General features: G+C 39.9%; 2 protein-coding genes across 9 annotated transcripts in view; one reads left to right on the top strand and one right to left on the bottom strand.

Moving 5' to 3' along the window:
• Nucleotides 1-10639, top strand: part of BMPR1B (bone morphogenetic protein receptor type 1B) — a 233994-nt gene extending 223355 nt beyond the window's left edge. For 6 of the 7 annotated variants that reach the window (XM_072334635.1, XM_072334639.1, XM_072334641.1 and 3 more), the window contains 5 exons: nt 2599-2791; nt 3203-3500; nt 5775-5950; nt 7683-7813; nt 9359-10639. In XM_072334635.1, the coding sequence (XP_072190736.1) occupies nt 2599-2791; nt 3203-3500; nt 5775-5950; nt 7683-7813; nt 9359-9484 (924 nt within the window). In that variant the 3' untranslated portion in view covers nt 9485-10639. Of the gene's footprint in view, nt 1-2598; nt 2792-3202; nt 3501-5774; nt 5951-7682; nt 7814-7925; nt 8006-9358 lie in introns of those variants that run through there. The other variant, XM_072334640.1, reaches the window with a different exon arrangement.
• A 3864-nt stretch (nt 10640-14503) lies between these two features.
• UNC5C (unc-5 netrin receptor C) overlaps nt 14504-21039 on the bottom strand; it is a 238359-nt gene continuing 231823 nt past the window's right edge. For both annotated transcript variants that reach the window (XM_072334831.1, XM_072334832.1), the window contains one exon: nt 14504-20929. In XM_072334831.1, coding sequence (XP_072190932.1) covers nt 20764-20929 — 166 coding nt within the window. In that variant the 3' untranslated portion in view covers nt 14504-20763. The remainder of the gene's footprint in view (nt 20930-21039) is intronic.

Below are 21039 nucleotides of genomic sequence, written 5' to 3'. Positions count from 1 at the left end.
AACATCCAAGGCTATTATTTCAGGAACATAACGCTCACATTTATTTCAAAATGTAAGTTTATGATAAACAGTATTGTCTTCCTCCTGTGCAGAAAATTTATTCCAACGAGTACAGCTATTACATCAAAAACAAGCATTAACCAAGATTTTATCTAGATTTTGACATTCAGCAAGCATTTTTTTCCTGTGCTGCTTGACAGAAAAGTTTGCTGCAGGTCAAATGCTGTCAATCAAATTTTAAACCAAGAAAAAGTACAGCAAATTGTAACTAAAAAGCTTTGAGCCAATAAGCTCGGGTACAATCAAGTCTGCGTGAGCATGCAGAACCCCACTGCCCAACACAAGATGTTTATGCAAAGCTAATGCCCCAGTGAATCCACGTTCAAAAACAGGGAAGGAGGTAAAATGTTGAGAACATAAATGAGAGAATTTTTTCAGTGTTACATGTGAAGAGCTTTCAGAATTCAGAGTTCCCTGTCTGCTTTTCCATGTATGTTTTTTTCTTATTTCTCTTTCAGTGAATTTTGCTTTTCAGTAGACTGCACTCCAGCCTTATGAGGTTTATAGGGGAACAAACCCCTATGTCCAAAATGTTGAAATTACAAAAGGTTTGCTTGTCTGAATTTTAGTCTGCATTAGATGGAGACATTTAGCTGAAGATCAGAAAAGCAGAATGCAGAAGTTAGAAATAGTTGGCAGTTGGATCGACTGGAGTCAAGGAAAGGAAACAATGGGACATGGGGTCCTGGTGGGTCACGGAACTCTAGCAGCAAAACAAAATCTAGAAATGAGTAAAGAAAATCACTGAAAACAATTTGCATGGTTACATTATACTTATAGAATTAGTTCATCTAGCATTTTTGATTAACTGCTTTGTTCTAAGAATCATAATCAGATTCAAGAAAGGGCTAAATTCCTTAAAATAATATAAATTGTTCACAGTAAATCATCTAACTAGTTCTAGCAAAAGCAAACCAAGTTAAGGACCTCACATAGTATTCTGCCGCCTGAAAACCCATAACAGAAATGTGTTTTTCATTTTCTTAATGTAATATAATAAGGAACTTTTCATCATTAAGTATTGTAATTTCATGTGCTTTATGATGCCATTACATATATTCACACAAATTGAGTTATTTGGTATAACAGCATTATTGTTCAGGATGCATTTTTAAAATGGGCGGATTAGAAAGCAACAATGCTAAAATGACATTACAAAATGCTAAAGCAAAATTCCAATGTAATGTAACTATTGTTCAATCACTACATAAGGGTATAACGGAGAATAAATCAATTTTAAAAATTCAGTCTGATCTCTGTTTTTGGTTTTCACTGATGTTAATAAAAAAGAATGGCATTGTAGCCACCATTTTGGAACCCTAATTACACATTGCAGGGCTGAAAAAATGGGATTGCGTGTAAACTGAAACAGAAGAAAGCTGGAACTTTTGAAATTGCTTTTCATAAACGTCAGACACATGAAAACAGTAATTTATTCACAAAACAAATGGCAATAGACCTTATTTAATACCTTTTCAATTCATCTTAGGATATGCATTCATGCTTCAGGAGGATTGTGGCAGTCCTGCTCTGTGTTGCCAAACTGAAAGTTTCAGTGGTCATTCCAGGAATAGCAAAGGAAGCAAATAATTTTAAAATCAGAGTTTGATCATTTTTGTTAGCCAGGGTTGCAGAAATTCATTGGATTACTATTTTGTAGAGATTCAGACTGCGCAGACTTGTTGCAATAAGCTTCTCAGGAATTTTGTATAGGTTGGAAGCAAAACCTAGAGACCTCAAGATGACACTTATCCAGATTTTACTAATAGCCTGAGCCAGATGAAACACCCTAGAATAAAATAAAATTGCAAAATCTTGTAAAATCCTACAAAACCAAAAATTGTTAGCTGTGGTGAAATCTTAATGTCCTGTTACACTAAGGTGAGGCTGGTCAATGAACACTAGTGGGTTGTGTTGCAGCATCTACTTTAAGTTTTCTTCTATGAGCTTGCAGAAATACATGATCTTCAAATATGTTCTGACGGTCTCCATTTGTTCAAGACTCTTTGTCATCATAAATGTTTGTTAAATGTAGAATCAGCCCATCTACTATGCATAGTTCATCATTATGTGCTGTGTACCTCTGCAAAGCTGCTAAATAGATGCACTGACCTTCTGCTTTCATTTCTACATTGGTTCCTAGTAAAATTGATGTAGGCACTTGGATCCTAACTGGGTAAGTAATGGCCAAGGTTCCTAATAGCTAATTAATATTTTGAAATTATTAGTCATGGGATTTTCAAGGAAGCTCATAGAAAGCTGTTCACAGTAATTTTAGTGAACTTGAGTCTGTCTCAAAGGTGTTGAGTAGGTAAGCCTTTGTAAATGAGATAGAAAGGCTTCTTCTCAGGGACAGGAATGGCCTCACTAGCGCTATCCCTTGGGGCAAGAAGAGGAGCATCCATATGGCAAAGTTTTGTTGAAATCTGTTTTGCAACTGCTGCGTATTCTGCTGTTCAGAGAGAAGACGAAGGACTGAGATGAATGCAGAAAATTTTTGCAGAGTGAATTCTCACTGCGAGTCTTGGCATTTTACAGGTTCAAAGGACCATAGCAAAACAGATTCAGATGGTAAAACAGATTGGAAAAGGTCGCTATGGGGAAGTCTGGATGGGAAAGTGGCGTGGTGAAAAGGTAGCTGTCAAAGTGTTTTTTACCACGGAGGAGGCCAGCTGGTTCAGAGAAACAGAAATCTACCAAACTGTCCTGATGAGGCATGAAAATATTCTCGGTGAGTGAAATTAAAGATCATCATTTGATAGCAATGGCTTTCTTAAGTTTAATCACTTTATATTCGTCATTGTCTGATGCCCTTTCTTATGTGCTTTGTTGCCTGCTGTGCTCTGCAGTTAGTCCCCCTGCACTTTTGAAAAGAAAAAAGCTTGAAGGATTAGTATGCAGGTTAAAAATAATGGGGAAATGGCTATTGCTCAAAAAATCACACATCTGGTTCTGCCACCTGTGTTCAAGTATCTAAGCTTTCTGAAAACATGTAAAAGGCTAAAGGTAAGGCACAGCTGCATGTAAGAAACATAAAAGAAATTGTTATTAAAATAAAAAAATATGGAAGTGGCTGACAGTTCAGACTCCTAAGCAGTCAAAAACTCTTTGAGAAGTATTAACCTGCTATTGCTTTTTTCAGGATTCATTGCGGCAGACATTAAAGGCACAGGCTCTTGGACCCAACTTTATCTCATCACTGACTATCATGAAAATGGCTCCCTTTATGATTACCTAAAATCCACCACCCTGGACACAAAAGGCATGCTAAAACTGGCTTACACCTCTGTTAGTGGCTTGTGCCATCTACATACAGAGATCTTCAGCACCCAAGGCAAACCAGCTATTGCCCATCGTGATCTAAAAAGTAAGAACATCCTGGTGAAAAAGAATGGAACCTGCTGTATAGCAGATTTGGGCTTGGCTGTTAAATTTATTAGGTGAGTAGAGCTAAGCAGGCTGAGGGAAGGTTGGGTAAGAGCCGTATGCTGGTTGTGTTGTATGCATGAGTCTGCATGTGGGAGCAAGCACCTGCATCACCTTCATGCAGTGCTCACCCGTACGTGAGATACAGCTGCCTGTGTGGATGTTGCATAAACACATACTCCAGGTGTAGAAATGGTTGCTTTCCAGTAATTGAGCACATCCGTTGCATTTGTATAAGCATTTAGTTTTCATCACTGACTGCTCAGTATCAACCTGCATATTACTGCCCTGTGCTAAAAGGACTTGGCACAGACGGGTTGAATTTGCATCAGTAAAGTTGTCACTGAAGCTTTCAGCTTGTCTAATAACTAAATAATTCATTTATAAGTTATATAGAATAATGCTAATCATTTGCACATGTTGCTAATTGGGATTTATTGAAAAGCACCCCATTTGGGCTGTGTTTTGTTTCATTTCCAACAAATCAAATTGCTAAAGTACAGATTTGATTTTTGAAATGGCTTTTAAATTTGATTTTTAAAAATGGTTATGTGTTTAAACAACTTAGAAGGAGCAGACAAGTAAGACTTGCTTGCTCCTGGGATTCATAAAGAAGTCATTGCTCTCTGACAGCTGCTTGCTCTGCTCACAAGGAGCCTGAGCTCAGTGCTGGTCCCAATGGAGATGTGTGTTACGAATGCTCTGATTTTTCCAAGCACAGAAATGTGGCTGTAGACTGAAGTTTTCCATTTCAGAGGTCAGCTTTGAAACTATGGGCTCCCTTAAGTATGTATGTATAAAAAAATCTCTACAGATCTTGAACTGAAATTATTCAGAGTGTAAGAAAAGATGGTTTTATGTGCCCTTCTCACTAGTGACTTATCTGCCAGCTTTCTTGGTGAGGCCTTTTCTTTATGAAGCTGACATTTCTGTAGGAGATGAGAAAGGAACAATTTTACTTTGGGGAGCAGGGGCCTGGAAAACAATAAGTAAGGAAATACCCTGTTCTCTGTAAAAGTTTCAGGGAAGAAATTCATCCTTTGTAGGCATACTTTACCTGGCAGATACAGGGCAGCATACTGCTTAGGTTTGAACTGAGAACTGGGAGGTACCAAGTGTCTCTATGAAAGGTGAAATATGTAATTCTCATTATCTGAATGGAATTTACTTTGCATAGCTTGTTTTCATAAAGAATCCTTCCTTAGACAGCATTTCCCAGGCAATGACCAGAAAAAAAGTGGTTGAGAGGGATATGTCACACTGAAAATAATGAGTTTAGTAAAGCTTTTTGCATTTCTCATTTTATTCAAAATCTGGCAAGATAGTGCAGGTCACTAGATTTATGTCAGTTCTTGGGGGGGGGCCACAAATGCAACCGCCATATGTATGATTTAATGGCTGCATCAGTGACTGGTTGTATCTTAGGTCTGGCTTTTATGTGTAATTTTCATACTTTCAGGTAAAGAAAATTACAGTTGCATGATTATTCTCTGAGCTTTTGTTGTATCTGTTGCATTTAAAAGATTCAAGCTTTGAAGGTGAGGAAAGGGAAACAGACCTTTCTAAAGAAGCCTCAGCGTATGCGTGATGCTAAACTTTTGAACACTTTAATTTTGCTACAGTTGAATCTTAAGTAATAATGAAAAATAAAGATCCACACATTTGCTGGGTGTTTGCTTCCTGTTAGAAACACATTGTCTCTTCTGGTCGGTATGTGAGATGTGATGCCTTTGATTAGATTTTTTTACACATTTCCATCTGTGTGTTTGTACTCTGTGATGTGTAGAGGCTGAGAGAGATCAAAGATAATGCATGTGCAAAACATAGACTCTTCTTCATTGCAGACCTGATTTGCTATAGCTAAATGATAATGCTGGAGCTATTTAGTGTCCTCCAATAATTACTAAGACTAAAGCATTATGTGGTGGAGTACGTTAAGAAAATAGCATTTAATGAAGATTTGATTGTTATCATGAGCATTAGAGTTCAGTCTAATGCTAATGAAATTTCACAAATGTTACAGCATCCCTGTTGAGTCTTATCTCCATTGTGGTTCTGCATTTGGATGCTTAATACTGCCTCAGGCAAGTCAGCCTTTTAGGAAGAGTTGTGTTCACACTAAGAGGCTTTCTTTGTAAGAATTGTTCCATTAAGATTATGGACTACTTTTGACCTTGTTTGAGAGTGGATGTGGTCTGAATTTACTACTTCTCTCTTCTCAGTTGCTTTCTTTTCAATCTACTTTTATAGCATGTTTGATGCCTTTTTTTTACTTCTCTTTATTTTAGTGATACAAATGAGGTAGACATCCCTCCAAACACCCGCGTAGGAACAAAACGCTATATGCCTCCCGAGGTGCTGGATGAAAGCTTGAACAGAAATCACTTTCAGTCGTACATCATGGCTGATATGTACAGCTTTGGACTCATCCTCTGGGAGATAGCCAGAAGATGTGTGTCAGGAGGTAAATGACAATCTTACCTTTTTGATTGTTAGGAATTTGCTTTTAATTGTGTCAGTGAAAGCAATGTTTTGATTATAAGCCCTAATCTTCCATTACGGCCTTTTCCCGTGGTATTATTATTCATGTAATAAATACGTGGATAAACCATGCATGTAATTCTCTTAATTTATCTTTTCTAGTTGAAACTTACTTTAAAGCATCCATCAATGCTATTGCAACAGCAAAGATTTATACTGTTTCTTAGTGGCTTGTTTGAAGGTAGCAGATGCTTGCACTGCAGAAGGAGTTTGGGACTAATCTTGGTGCTTTTTCTAAAGGCAACACATTTTTACTGGACTGGAGGCATTCAGCTATTTTAGCATTAATCTTGGTGCTTTTCTTAAAGACAACATATTGTTGCTGAACTGGAGGCATTCAGCTATTGTAGCAGAAAGAATGTAGTGAATTTTTCGTCTTGTCAGAGTTAAATATAAGAAGAAAGATAAACGATTCAGGAGGATGCAGCACTGCTATTTAAAATAAATAATCTATTTACAAGACAAGTTTTAAAAAAAAGCAGAAGGAAGAGGCACTCATTACATCATTTGTTGTACCAGTCATGTGCCTCAGTTCCTTCTGGTATGGGGCATTCAAGCACGAGGAGAGTGATGATGAAGCAATGCAGCCAGCTGCAGCTTTAGGGTGAAGAACCCTTCTTGTCTGCATAGGCCATGTGTGCTTTCTGCACATATTGTTCGGTGTAGTACAGAAATGATGGCTGTTATTACCTCTGTTTTGCCACTGAGGAGAGTTAAATGCAGAGAAATGACTTGGCAGCGGTTACACACCAGATTGGTGGCAAGTAAAGAGCAGAGCATGCCTCTTGGGTCTGTGTTACCTTCTCCAGGCTATATTGATTTTTAAAGCCTTGCAGTGTGCTGAATGCTTGCTGTGGGCTCACCTGAGAGGAGCTGAATTTCACTGGTGAGCAACATGATCCCTGTGTGTGTACACTGGTAAAGTAAATTGCAATGATGTTGCGTACAGTCTGTAATGTTATCGTCATCACTGCTGTGCAGAAAGAATGCCTTGCCATTTCCCAAAAAAGCAGGTATTTAATATGTGCCAGATCCACTGATACGAGGTAAACCTAATTCAGAGTTCATTATCTGCATAATTGCTCTGATAGGAGCTCATTGCTAAGAAATTATTCTTTTTTATCATGACTTATCGGAGCTTGCTAGACTGGACAACAGTGATGGAAACTGTCTCACTTGGCAAGTAGCTAATGATTATTTGGAGCTTGACTGTAACGTGAGCTTTCAGGGCAATGAAGTCCTTCATAGAAATGTATTTAATTGATAACCACTAAGGGTATTTTCTCAGCAAATTGTGCTTATGCTATTGTTGCTGGAACTGAGAAAATCCAGTTCAGAAGAGGGAATGGCTGGGATTAGAGGGAGCAGTGGTTGAGTAATGGATATGGAGTGCTGGATGTGCATGTCCCACTGCCCTACCCCAGGTAGAAATGGCAAGGTTTAATAAAATAAGCTTGTCCTGCAGTGATACCATGAGCTAGCACTTCCTTCATTGCAATGAATTCATGAAACTCAAGCAGGAAAGGCCAAAATGGAATGAGAGTAAGACAAAGTGGACAAAGTGTAGTGCATGGCAGAGGGCAGCACTATGCTGTCAGCAAGGGGCAAGTGGGAAATGTCTTCTGCAATGATGCGCCACTGCTGGTTTCTTTCAGGAATAGTGGAAGAATACCAGCTCCCATATCATGACCTTGTGCCCAGTGACCCCTCCTATGAGGACATGCGGGAAATTGTGTGCATCAAAAGACTACGTCCTTCATTCCCCAACAGATGGAGCAGTGATGAGGTACCATCCCTTAAAACACAGCTTTGTTGCTTAACAGGGCATGGGCTCAAATTCCTAATATTTTTAATCAGAATGGGTAAGTGAGATTGACCTAGTTCTGTGTCATTTTGAGTAAGGAGGAACTTCACTGCTGCTGCAAACCAGGCCTAGGAAGAAAAGTGATGTTCTCAGAGATGTCCACTGAATCTGCAGGTGTTGAAAGCCCCATGGGCTGCTGCCTGTCTACCAGATCACCAGATTGCCATCTGTATGTGGACCTTTCCAGTCTCTGTATTTATCTACTGCTCATTTTGCTTTCTCTTCCCAGAATCATAGAATCCTAAAAGGAGCTCCAAGATATGATTTGGTGGTTTGCTGTAGCTATGGTACTGGAAGGACAGTTGGACTAGATGATCTTGTAGGTCCCTTCCAACCTTGTGATTCTATGATTCTGTGGTTCTTCCCAGCATTAATAACAATTCAGTGGCTAACCAAACATTGTGAAAGATAGATTATTTCCTAGTCCTGAGTGCACTGATGGTGTATGTGGTGTACGGGCTGCAACTTCAGTGGGTACTGGTACAAGGAATATGATTCCTACATTTTTTTACATTAAAAGAAAAAAAATAATCAAATTTCTTCTATCTAGTCAAACTCAAGTGATCATACAGCTTTTATGTGATCACAGGTGTACAGTCCTGGAAACCTGATTTTAGCATGATTTTAGTTTACCATTAGTGCATGATATGTATTTCATACTTAAGGTATTAATATGCATGAGATTGTATTTCATACTTAAGGTATTAATATGCAGTGCTAGCACTACATCCAGGCTGCACAGAAGAGCAGCATTTATGTCCTACAGAAGAAGCACTTCTTTGCACTGTAGTTAGAAGGTCTACTGATGCAGCCTTTCAGAAGAGATGTAGGACTCAGAGAGTTCTTTCCAGTCAAATCTGGACGTAAGGGGATTGGAGAAGAACCTGAACAGTCCCCAGCAAGAGTCTGTAATGAAGCAACATTGTGCTGGTGGAATCAGAGACAAACTCTTGATGTACCAAACTTGCTATCTGCAAAAGCAATTCTATGGAGGGGTCATTAATCACATTAATTGGTACAGCTTTGTGCTATAAAGTCTCCTACGGTCCCAGAAGACAGCTGTCATTTGGGAACAGGACCCTTTAGATGAATGTTTGGAAGGCAGATGAATGTTTGAGATTCTGCAAGTTGTGAATAATTTGGGACTGTGAGGTAAAAGTTAAACAGCCTCTCTGGGTGACTTGTTCCACAGCCTGTGGGAAGGTGTGCCCAGGAATGCAGCTTCATGGCAACTGCTGAGCCTTCAGAAAGGGAGGTCACACCAGAGGGAACATGTTTGGTGTCTATCTCTAGGAAGGCTTTTGTGCATTCGGAAATAGGTGCTAGGTGTAGAGCAAGGCTATGTTGTCCTGTTTGAAAGCCAGCATCTATGTCTGTTGGCTGCGATAGAAAAGACTTACTTCCTTTCTGTTGGCCACCAGCTGCAGTCTCATCTTCCACTGATTCCCCTTCCATTTTCTCTCACAGTGCCTGCGGCAGATGGGGAAGCTCATGATGGAGTGCTGGGCCCATAACCCTGCATCCCGGCTCACAGCCCTACGAGTCAAGAAAACACTTGCCAAAATGTCAGAGTCGCAGGACATTAAGCTCTGATGGAGCAAAAACAGCTCCTTCTCATGAAGACCCATGGAAACAGACTTTCTCTTGCAGGCAGAAGTCATGGAGAGGTGCTGATAAGTACCCTAAGTGCAGTCATATTTAAGAACAACTGTTTGACAGCTTTGAGGAGACTGTTCTTGGCAAGATCAGCTGAATTTTGGCAATGCAAGGTTGGGAGAGGCTTATCTGCCCTTGTTTACACAGGGATATACAGTTTTAGTAACTGGTTTAAGGTTATGCATGTTGCTTTCCATGAAAGCCACTTATTATTTTATTATTATTGTTATTATTATTATTTTGATTGTTTTAAAAGATAACGCTTTAAATTTTATGAAAATAAAACCTTTGGTTAGAAGTTAAAAAAATGTATATTGTTACATTAAAAAGAAAAAAAAAAGGATGAAACTGTGCTGATGATGTAAGCAAAGCGACTTTCTCATTTATAATGAAACTCTTGCACTCCAGCATTTAGAAAAAGAGAGGGTCTGAGCAGCTCAGGGAAGCTGCAGTGGAATCATCTTGAAAGCCACTTCCCACAGCCTGGTGCAAGTTGGGGGATTGTCCTGGTGCAGAGACTGATTATGTCCCTACTGTCGTAGAAGTGGAAGGCAGAATTCTTGCGAGTGCCTGCCCCTGGGGAGTTTGCATCTCATTTAGGATCACCCGAAGCCACTGGGACACAGCTCCAGCACAGTGCTTGGACACCTCATGGCAGCTGTCATCTCAGTGAGGGGCTCATTCTGAGCGTTCATCCCAAAGCCCTTCTTCAATCCTGGCATCACCAGGCACCAGCTGGAATGCTGCAGCAGGTATACATTTAAGACCATGCTTCTAGGGCACCACACATTGATGAGCATTTTGACATGAAGTTATTACTATTTTTTATGGGTTTTCAGCAGCCTTGAAGCCTGCACGCTAGCGACAGTTTCCACCTCCAAGCTGGGACTGCATAGCATCTCAATGGTAAGAGTTTTTTAGAAGAGAAGAGCCTCAGGAAACACAGTTCTCTTCCTCCCTCCTACAGCTGCAGCAGATACTGCAATGTAAAAACTGAAGAGGAAATGAAAGGCAACAGGACAACAACATTTTCCCCGTGAAGTATTTTTCTATGGAAAGATCTCTGTTCTTCATCAGATTATCAAAACTGAGCTGTATGGGAGCTCCTATTTTACACTTTTTTTTTTTTTTTAAATTATTAGTTTTTAATTTTTTTTGCCCTCTCGTGTCCTGTTTCAGGTGGTAGCGTTCAGTTTAATTTTGGAATAGATCCTTACAAATAGTGCCTTGATTATGCTAAAACGATTTCAGAAGTAAAATAATTGCCATGTTGGATTTATCCTTAGCATTTATGTAATGCTATATATATATATATTTTTTTTTTTCGTTTTTGGACAAAACTGATTTATTTGTGGTAGGTAGGCAAATATAATTGGGGTTTAGCTTCAAGGATCCCTGAAGGTATTTCTAGTTTGAAAAATTACCATTTAATTCTTTCAAGCTAATGGAGAAAAATGTGAGGTTCAAGAGAAACAACGAGAGCTCCATGATTATAGGTGTTAAAGTTTAATCAGAGGATTTTAATTAATTAGAGTGGGTTTTCTATTTGGTTTTTTTGCTTTGCAGTTTTTCTGCCTGTACCCAAAAATACCAGGCAACACAAAAAGTAAATCTCTGCAAATTAACAGTAAGACAAATCCAGCCCCAGAGGGGGGATGCTGGTTTCCACAGTCTTTAATAAATAGAATACTTGCATCAGTGAGGCCTGAGTTTGCTGCTCTTTTGGGTGCCTTTATTTGAAGGTTTGTGAACAACAACAACAAAAAAAAAAGTACCTTTTTGTCTTAAAGACTTGACTCATAGGGTTTCCACGTGAATTCATTTTACTTTTTGCCTTTGTGCCCTTTGCCTTATGAAACAAACCCAATCCCAAAGGGGCTTGGATTTCTTGCCCTGACAAAAAGAATGGGAAATGCTAATGGCTGGGGTTGGTCGTGCTATGGCTGGTGAGGGGGTAAAGTGCCTGAAAACAGGGATATTGTTTTGATTTTCATAGCAGTAGGTGGTGGACTTGGTTGGTCCCACACATGGCACCTGCATGTCCAGTCCTTGCAGTAAGCAGTTACACAGCAGGAAGCCTCTCTCCTGCTCTGTTGTGTTTTCCTCAAATACTTTTTACTTTATTTTATTTTATTATTATTTTTAACTTTAATGATGATTTATTTCCCCGAAAGTGTTTTGGAGGGGGTTTTGCTGCCTGCTGCTTCCTGCCAATGGTTTGCTGGACAGAGTGGCTCTCCCAAGACATGTGCTGTGGAAGTGTGCTTGTTCTCAGAACAAGTCTTATTTTTTCAGTCCAGAAGAGATCTGAGATACTGGTTGATAGGTGACATAAAGTGTCTATGTTAAGTGTTCAAGTTGATGTTTAGGGCTTTATATATATATATGTATGTATATATATATATATTCAGCTGGGTGTCTGGAATAACTCCAGTATGTGGATTAAGAGTAAAATATTATGGATGGTAAAGCACTAAATAAAACATAATATTTATTTATGAAAATGCATAACTGACAAATCACTGCAAAGGTGCTATTTAGGAAAATAAATGTATATATGTGTGTATATATAAATGAGGAGACACACACCTGAGAAAGCAGAGGGTCTGTGTTTATTTGAGTAACTGCTCATTTTCTTCTTAGACCCAAAAGGTTGGACTTTCCCCCTCAAATGTCCTACCCACTATACTATAATCAATGACACTATAAAGGTGTATTCGTAAGACATGAAAATGGCTTAAGGCAAGCTTAGAAAATCATTTCTTTTAGCACAGTGACATTTCAGTTGCTGGCTGCAAGGCTGACTTTATGCAGTACTCCAAATGAAGTTATCATGGTTTTAACGTGCCCAGTAACACACATTGGTACATTTATTTTACCATTTATAGACTTTTAATGGCACTTCCAGATTTGGTAGTTTCATGGCGTGCATTGATTTGGTCTTGGAAGCTGGTGGTAAAATTAATTGGGGTTTTAATGGCCTCGGGTTTGGTAATCCAGTTTTCTAATGGGGAAAGTTTAGTTTAGTGACTTACTGGCATAGACAAGATGGCATGGGGAGACGAAGAAAGAAAGATACAACAAAGAGGAAGAGAGAGATGCCATCTAGAAACTGCCATCCTTTCTCTAGCACAGAGTTATTTCTATTAAAGAAAAGGTTGATGATGTAAAGACTAAGAAACTAATTTGTGTTCTTTTTTGAGAACCAGTGCCTTATTAAACCTGTAAATACTGTAATTAGAAAACCTGGGGAACACACTGTTCTGTTGTATTTGTTCAAATTGTATATGGATGTTTTAACGTTCCCTGAAATAAAAATTGTTTCCATCTCCCCATGAAAGAGATTGCTTTTATTTCTATTTACTTTTCATGTCTTTGAAAAACACTACCACACTACCTTTGGGTTTCATTTCACTGGTTAGATTGTTTAGACATTTCATTTATTTATTTATATAAGATTTTTCCAGCCGAGCAAAGAAGTCAACTGTTAAGATGTTATATGTATGTGTTTCCATTATTTTTATTTTTTTTAAAGCCGAAAATGTACCTTCCCTTTTGCAACCTAGTGAAGAGAGAAATAAATAGTAATTAAAAGTGTTATCATGAATAGAGCAGTCACTTGTGCTTTGTGGCCGATTATGGAAATTTATAGCAAGTTGGCATTTAAATAATTTTATGTGAGCCTCCTCCCTCCCTCCCCCCATCCACACTTCCCCCAGTGTTTTTATTAATTATGTCTACTATTTTTAATAGAATGTGGTTGCAGAATGTAATTGTGCACAGACTTGTTTTCCCAGCCCAGTGGTTCAGCAAAACAAAAAATACAAGTTGCAGCTTCCATGTCCTGCATCAGCTGAAGAGAAAAGCTTTGTGCTTAGAGACATTGGACTGTATGTAGCTATACATTCAGATAGAAATTTGTATACATATTTATGTCGTGAGCCGCTTTCTCACTCTGAACTACCATGTTTCAGCATGCATCATTCAGCTCAGTGTTTATGAGCATGTAATTACCTTTCTGGTTATTTTCTGACAGTCTGTAAAGAGCATTTTTCTGTTGAGCTGTACTCAGCCCGTGCCTCCATGCCAGTACCTTGTCCTGTGGTGGCACAGCTGGCTCTATTCACATGATGTGATTACTGCCATCTGTACTTACCTACCAGCTCTGCCTATGTTTTTTTTTGTTGTTGTTGTTGTTGTTGTTTTTTTTTTTTTTTTTTGTTTTTTTTTTTTCTTTTTTTCCCCTCTGTGCTAGTTTCCTGGCTATTATTTATCCTTGTCAGTTGTATCTTCTGCAGTTCAGGTGACACTAGGACTGTTCTGCTTCCATTTATGCTTGGCAGTCATGCTACTGACTCCTGCTGAAAGTGAAACTGATTCCTTGTGCCTCTTGCTACAAAGGAAGAAGAGTTGATTTTCCGCCTATAAATGCAGAAACATCTGGAGCAGAGCTCTAAGGAGTCTCAGGAATAATACTAGGTCCAGTCAGCCCTGGGAGAAGAGGTGAAGGCAATTCTGCTGTGTAACTGGAAGGGGTGGAGCCTGGCTGCACCTCTCTTAGACCTCATTTAAAGGCTGACTGCCACTGGGGAAGGGTCTCTGGTTGGAGATCTCTCCTTGGTGAAGCTTTCCCCTGTGAACCTAGCATCTTTTGATATGTTTTTTGCCCCCTTTGACTGAGACAATGAAATGTTGCCCCAGAAGAATTATCCGAAGTGATTCATGCCCAGGTCTCTGTGTGGAGATGGGCTTGAGGTGAGAGCTGGTGTACTGACCAATTCAGTGCAGGAGAAGTTGCATCACAAGGAGGTTTTACTTGCAGAAGCATTTCTTTTGAGAAGTAGGTGGTTGTTATTGTTTTAATTAAACTAAATTAAAGGCCCCTTATTCCTTCCAAGCTTCCAGGAACTAGACAATCGAACACAAAGCAGTGGTGTATTTTTTTTTTTTTTCCAGTTGCTTATAAATATAATTTATTACCTGTTTAAAAATTCTTTCTTACACTTTGTACATGTCAGGCTGACAGAATAAATGCAGGCATTTACAAACAGAAGGAAGGAGAAAAAGGGAGGGGGGTAAGAGGCACACTCAGAACTAGTAAACCACACCTCCACTGTACAGCAATACAAATAATGCAATGGCTAGCACTTCTCCAGTAGTAAGTCTTTAGAAAAGGAGTTGCATAGAAGATACAGCAATAGGGAAATCAAAACCAAAATACTTCTCCATGTCTGAATAGCAAAGAAAACAAATCCCACAAACCCTGGCAGAGCTGCAAAGGTGAGAATTGTGAACAGGAGGAAAAAACATAATGCATCTCCTCGGCCTGGATCACACAGGGCCCATATGGACCCTCCTTTGACACTTTATGAAGGTACAAAAGTAAGTAAACTACTTTGCACTTTATAAAGGTACAGCCTTTGCATTTTCTCTCTTCAACATTAACAAACAGAACATATGTTATCAAACAAGTTGACCACACGAATATGCCAAAATGGTTATGCCATGACTTCTCAACTGTGTTATGCACACTGCTTTGACATACAGTATTGGCTCACACTTTGGGAAGTGTTTTTGCAAAGCAGACCTGTAAGATTGATGGGAGAAGACACTTTTGCTTCTCATTCTTTTTAATTTTGTTTACTTTCCAGGCTGATTTTGCTTTTATTCTTATTGTTTAAGCTCTTAAATTTAACGGCAAGCTGTAGCAAGAGCCAGCTGGCAGTAACCAAAGAGGCTGTGCAAGCTTTTCTCATCTATGGACTATTGTCCCACCAGCTGCAAGCCAGCAGCTGGAGACCAATATGCTAGCCTCTGAGGGGCACCTCACTGCTGTAGGATGTCCCTGAGAGATCATAGGTGACATTCTGCTTCTTCAGGCCATCCAGAAGCTATGTGCCTGCTGTGTCTACAGGATGCTCTTGGAGAAAAGGCCAGACCCAGGGTGTGGTACACACAGCCATTAATTTCTTTGATAACAGTCAAGGAGACTCAAGCACTATTAAATACACTTAACCAGCATCACAGATAATGTGGGATACCCTATTCAGTGATAGAGGTTAGTGGGAACTCCGAGTTATCACTGCTTTTTTATACAATCAGAGCTTACCAAAGGACTTTCAGATAAAGGGATTTTAAGGGTTCAGGGAACATGTGCTAAGCTTAAATAAAGCACAAGTAGGTAAATAAATGGAATAATTCTCTTTCAAACAAGAAGCTTGACCTACGAAACTTGAGAGCTCACTTCTGTGGCTTCGGTTCAAGCCCAACTCTATTTCTGTGCCAGTTTTTAAACAACTGTTGGCTCTTGTGGTACTGCCTATCATCTGACCTTGCAGTGATGATACAGCACTGAATTTTGACCTTCACCTTCCCAAGCAATAGTTGGTGACTAACATAAAAGCTAAAAGCCTTCCACACTAGATTTCCTTTACTTTCTCTTCCCTGTGTGTGTATATACACACACACACTTCACATTACTGTTAAAACCCCACCTCAAAGAATATCGAAGATGCATCCTTCTGCATTTGAAAGTCCGCAATGTAGCTCAGTTTATAAACTCAAGCTTTCACACACAAGCTAGGAGTGAATTATGGTGGTGACCCCAAAGTCAATACCTTGTTGGAGCCCCTGTGGGAGAAGGGCCAAAGGTTTGGTTTTCACTCACAACCCACTCATATCTTTGTACTGCCTGATTAAGCAAGCCAGCCTGCAAGCAATTACTCATTCTGGGGCCAGACAAAAGCCCGAGCAATACCTGAAAAAACTTCTGAACACTCAGGAAGATAGTTTACAAAGTGCCCTTGGCACAGGAGCAAAAACTCAACAGTATCTTCTTGTTTAAAATTAACCTCTGGGCTGCGGTACCTACTTGGCTAGAGCATACAAGAGTCTAAAGGTCCCCCCCACCCCTTTCCCATACCACCCCACCCCCAAAACAAGAAGAAAAAGAGAACCCAAAAGAAACTATTTTAGGTAGCAATACAAGACATTAGGACTGTCCACAGTGATGGGCTTACAGCACATCATAAATAGATTTATTCTACATGTAAGCAGCAGAAATAGCAAGAAACCCAAGCAACAGACATGTTTTGCTCTGTATGCATCCCAGACTCCATGTCTCATGAGTGTCTGCATTTCTGCCAATGATTTGGATAAAAAAAGAGCCTCAGTCTCCCAGAGAATCAAATCTTGACTCAAGACTTGCAGGATTCAATAGAACAGCTCTTAGGTCTTGCACTGTTCAGCATGATGCAAGGGATTAATCGATTTAAAAGCAAAAATAAAACAAAAAAAAACCCCAAACGACTTACTTACCCCATACACTGACAGCGACCTTTACAAGAACACAACACAAGAAGAACTGAAAAAAATCATGTGAAAAGAACCGTCTGCAACAGCATTCCTAATTCAGAAATCAAAGATTTTCCTTGAAGTCAGTAGGAATTTTATATATATTTATATAATATATATATTATTCATATCACTAGCAATCACTTACTTAACAAAGAGGTGGTATGAAGAGTAGCAAAACTGATACAGCACATGGTGGACAACTGAAAGGATAAGCACTTTAAAAAGTAGCAATAAATGGAGGATTAGAAGCCTGCAGCCATTTCCAAAAACAAATGCGCTCACCTGACATACGTAAAATGTTAGAATCAAAGAATTGCTCAGGTTGGAAAAGACCTTGAAGATCATCAAGTCCAACCACAACCTAGCCAAACTATTCCTCCACTAAATCATGTCCCTGAGCAAATGCTACTGTGATGTTACAGCGATCTCTAAGCATTTGCTCTATCTGCCAAACTGAGCCCAAGCAATGGGACAACCTTTTCCCGAATGGTGTTTCTCTGGCTAACAGAGAAGCATGGCCTTCACCTCAGGGTACTGCCCCACGAGGTGGCAGTGTGCCCACGCCACACAGCCTCCCACACAACATGGTATAATCGGCAGCCTGCTGGCCTTGCTGCCCACCCTCCTCCTAAGGGGGATGCCATGCAGTCTACTCCCCTGCTGCACAGAATATTACCAGGCTCTGCCTCAGACACTGGGAGAAATTAAATAATAATAGAGCAAGAAAAGAGCTTTAGTTGGAGTGGGAGCTCATGTGAGCACTGATGTCAACGAAGTATGGATCCCTGGAAGAAACAAAAGACAGCTCACACATTCCCTGTAAAGGCTGATGGAGAACTGGACAGAGAATCTGTCCTGTTTGTGACCGCTGCAAGTTTTGAGCAGCCCGTATGGAAGAAGACCAGCTCCATCTCCTGGTGATGGTGATGCCATTGCCCTGTCAGGAAGAGATATCCTTCATTGTCATCCAATGCAAATCCCCCTCCCTCCCAATAAATCCCTTTTACAGCAAAATAGTAGAAGGATAATGCCCAAAATTCAGAATATTTTAAGAATATTACTCATCTATTTTTCTTGAAGAAGATATTGAAAGGGTCGATCAAATAGTTCACATGGAAAGAAGTCTTGAAGTGAACCAGATAACTCTGAGACCCTTCCTCACAAGGCCCAGTAGAAGGGAGCATACATTTCACACCTATCAAGAGCCCACAGCTGGGAGTACAGGTGAGCCTAGATGTGAGCCAAAGACAGGTAAAAGAGGAAGAATCTGAAAGAAAGTCAGACTCCTGGGAAAGGAGTTCCACAGGAAAAATGCATGGGAAGGGTAAAGTAAAACACATTAGATACAACTACTTACACCTGATAATGGAACAGGAGGGAAGAAAGCTTGGACCTACAGCTCTAAGGTGAGCAAAAGATGAAGAAAAAGAGCAGAGCTGTAAGCTCTGGTCAAAGCCTCATGAAGTTGAAAGCAAGATTCCCATTAGCATTGCAGAGCACGGTGTAAGAAACAAGGTGGCTGGTTATGAAAAACACACCCTCAGCATTTCCATGTTCTGGTAGGAACAGAGAGGATGACACAGGCAAAATATGTAGCTGTGAGCTGATAATGAAAGTTAAAATTTATGTCCTAGAGTCTCTGGATTTGACTGGATATCTGATTTGCATACTGCTGGCTAACCACTGAGAAAATGAGCGCTCTGTGATCACTGCTCAGTGTGTAAAGAAAGCACCACTGATGTCAGAGAGCTGAGAAATTAAAAAAAATAATGTCCCAAGCCAATGGAAATGTTAAATGGGAAAAAGGTCAGACAAAATTTTCCTTTAATTTTGACCAATGACATTTTCAAAAACGTTACCTTTAAAGGCACACTGTTAAAAGCCTGGAGTAAAATATACAAGAACAAAACAAACAAAACAAAACAAAAAAACCCACGACAAAAGAACTCAAGTCTGAGCAAGAACACTAAATAGGAATATATGCATGGGGAGAGGTGGCTGTTGGTGCACAATAGCAATAACCAGGGCCTGGTCTAAAACTGATGGCATGGGAAATAAAGCATTCTTTGCATCAGAAACAGCAGACAAACAGGACTCTAAGTTAAACCTCTGCAATCTTGTATGCTGTGTTGTATTGAAAGGTCAGTCTTTTCACAGAGCAGAAAATGAAACAGGCTTGCAGTGACAACTGATAAAAACAATAGTTAGGTCTTTTTGCCAGGTTCTCATTCCACCAGCTTGCAACAGCCAAGAGGGGGGTAGCAGAAGGCTAAATGCACCCAGCAGGCTAACATGGACCTGTAACGCACTGTCCAGGCAGAGAGGCTACAGGCAAAAAGCTGCAAGGCATGGGGTTACCACTTCACCACTCGACACTTGTCATGGCTGATGGCTTGGGAGGAGAGCAAGAGAGGTGCTGAGTAAGCCTCACCCAGTGGGCACACAAATCAGGTAGTCATCATCTGAGCCTCCATACGCTTGTACTTGTTCTTCTGAACCAGTGGGCTCTGAGTGTATGGTCTGGGAGACTGGATGGGGCTGGCCAAGCCATTGCAGGTACCTAGGAACCAGATTGCTTCTTGGAGTACTAGCAGATGAGGCAGATGCCAAATGTCCCCCCACTAGGTGCAGATCACTGTCTTCAGTGAAGTATTACCAGTTTTTATACCCTCTTTTTATCAAGCATTAAGCTCAGCAAGGCTAACAAGAGATGACCAACCTTTCTGTGCTAGTGGAGGACTCCAGAAGATGGCTGGAGAAGGGAAGAACAGACAGCATATAGAGAAAAGCTTCTTAGAAAACCTTCAGGAAGAGGATAATAGGTTCAATAAAAATGGGAACAACTTATCCTGCTGCTGACAAAACTACAAATAAAGTAATAATGATAATAATAATAATAATCATTATAATCCTTGCACTAGATACTAATTAGTAAATAATTATCATAGCAAATTCTCTTTTCTTTTTTCAGTTTGTTTTTTTTTTTTTTTTTCCTTTTTCTTTTTGTTCCCCTAACCACTCTGAATTGCATATCCAATCCCACCATATCGCAAAGGGGTAGAAAGGGTCTTGTTACACTTTGAACTGAAAATTGACTCCTACCCTTACAGTCCCACTGTCTTACAACCATTTTCCACCGAGGCTCAGTGGGGATCCCTTTGGGGAAGGATGGGAATGGTATGTGTGTTCCTGCTTAGCACCCAGAGTACCTGCTTTCCAGATGCATGCCTCTTAAACACTGATTTTTTTTGGTTGGTTGGTTTTGTGTATATTATTATTATTTTTTTTTACAGGTAGGTCTAGGAAACAGAATAATGACAGGAGGATCATTGTGAGACAATCAATGTTCAGAATTGTAGCCAAAATCTGAATTCACCAGAAAACAATAATCTGAAATAGCCACAACCAACTGTCCACAGCTTTGTCTAGAATGGCTTTGAACAAAAAATATAAAGAGCCATGGACAGTCTCCTTACCCCTGTCCAGAATTTGATGTAAACAACATCCATAGAAACTGGGATTGTTAAGAAAGTTTATCCATATATCTGGATAGCAATAAAAAGCGTTTCCTAGGAAACTGTAAAATCCTGTACCAAGCAGTGTACAGCCAAGCCAAGAGGAACATTAGGTTGATTTATATTTTCAAGGTACAACTTTGCATGATTTCTTTTAGATCCTGTGATAATGTACAAGGAGAGCACATGTGAAGGTCAGGGCTGTATATTTTTTCTGTTTGCTTGCTTTCTTCTCAGAAATGTCTCTTGTGTAACTCATTGGTCTGGGTTTTCATTTCAAACACTTGCAATAACAGGGCATTACCGCTCCCTGTGTCTGTCCTTCCTGTTCATGCCAAGGCTGCATCAGTAATTTCCTTCTGCTGCCAAAGAAACGACGGTTTCATGTCGTCCCATTTCTTCCAGCACTGCTGCCAGCATGCTCAGGTTGCCATCAGGGAAATTCTGGGCTTCCCAGAGATCCAGGATCACCCCAGTGGGACTCGATTTTGTAGCAAAATAATTTAGGTACCTGCAAAGCCAAAAGGAGATTTGTTTCTTTGAGCTGCACAAACTCATCCCTTTATACCATCCCCATCACCAATCAGGGTGCTCATCTACTGTGTGATTAATCTGAGCAGT

The sequence above is a fragment of the Excalfactoria chinensis genome, chromosome 4, assembly GCF_039878825.1.
Source record: "Excalfactoria chinensis isolate bCotChi1 chromosome 4, bCotChi1.hap2, whole genome shotgun sequence".
NCBI classification, from domain to species: domain Eukaryota; kingdom Metazoa; phylum Chordata; class Aves; order Galliformes; family Phasianidae; genus Excalfactoria; species Excalfactoria chinensis.
Note: the sequence above shows the minus strand (reverse complement) of the source record. Positions and strands in the feature narration are given on the sequence as shown.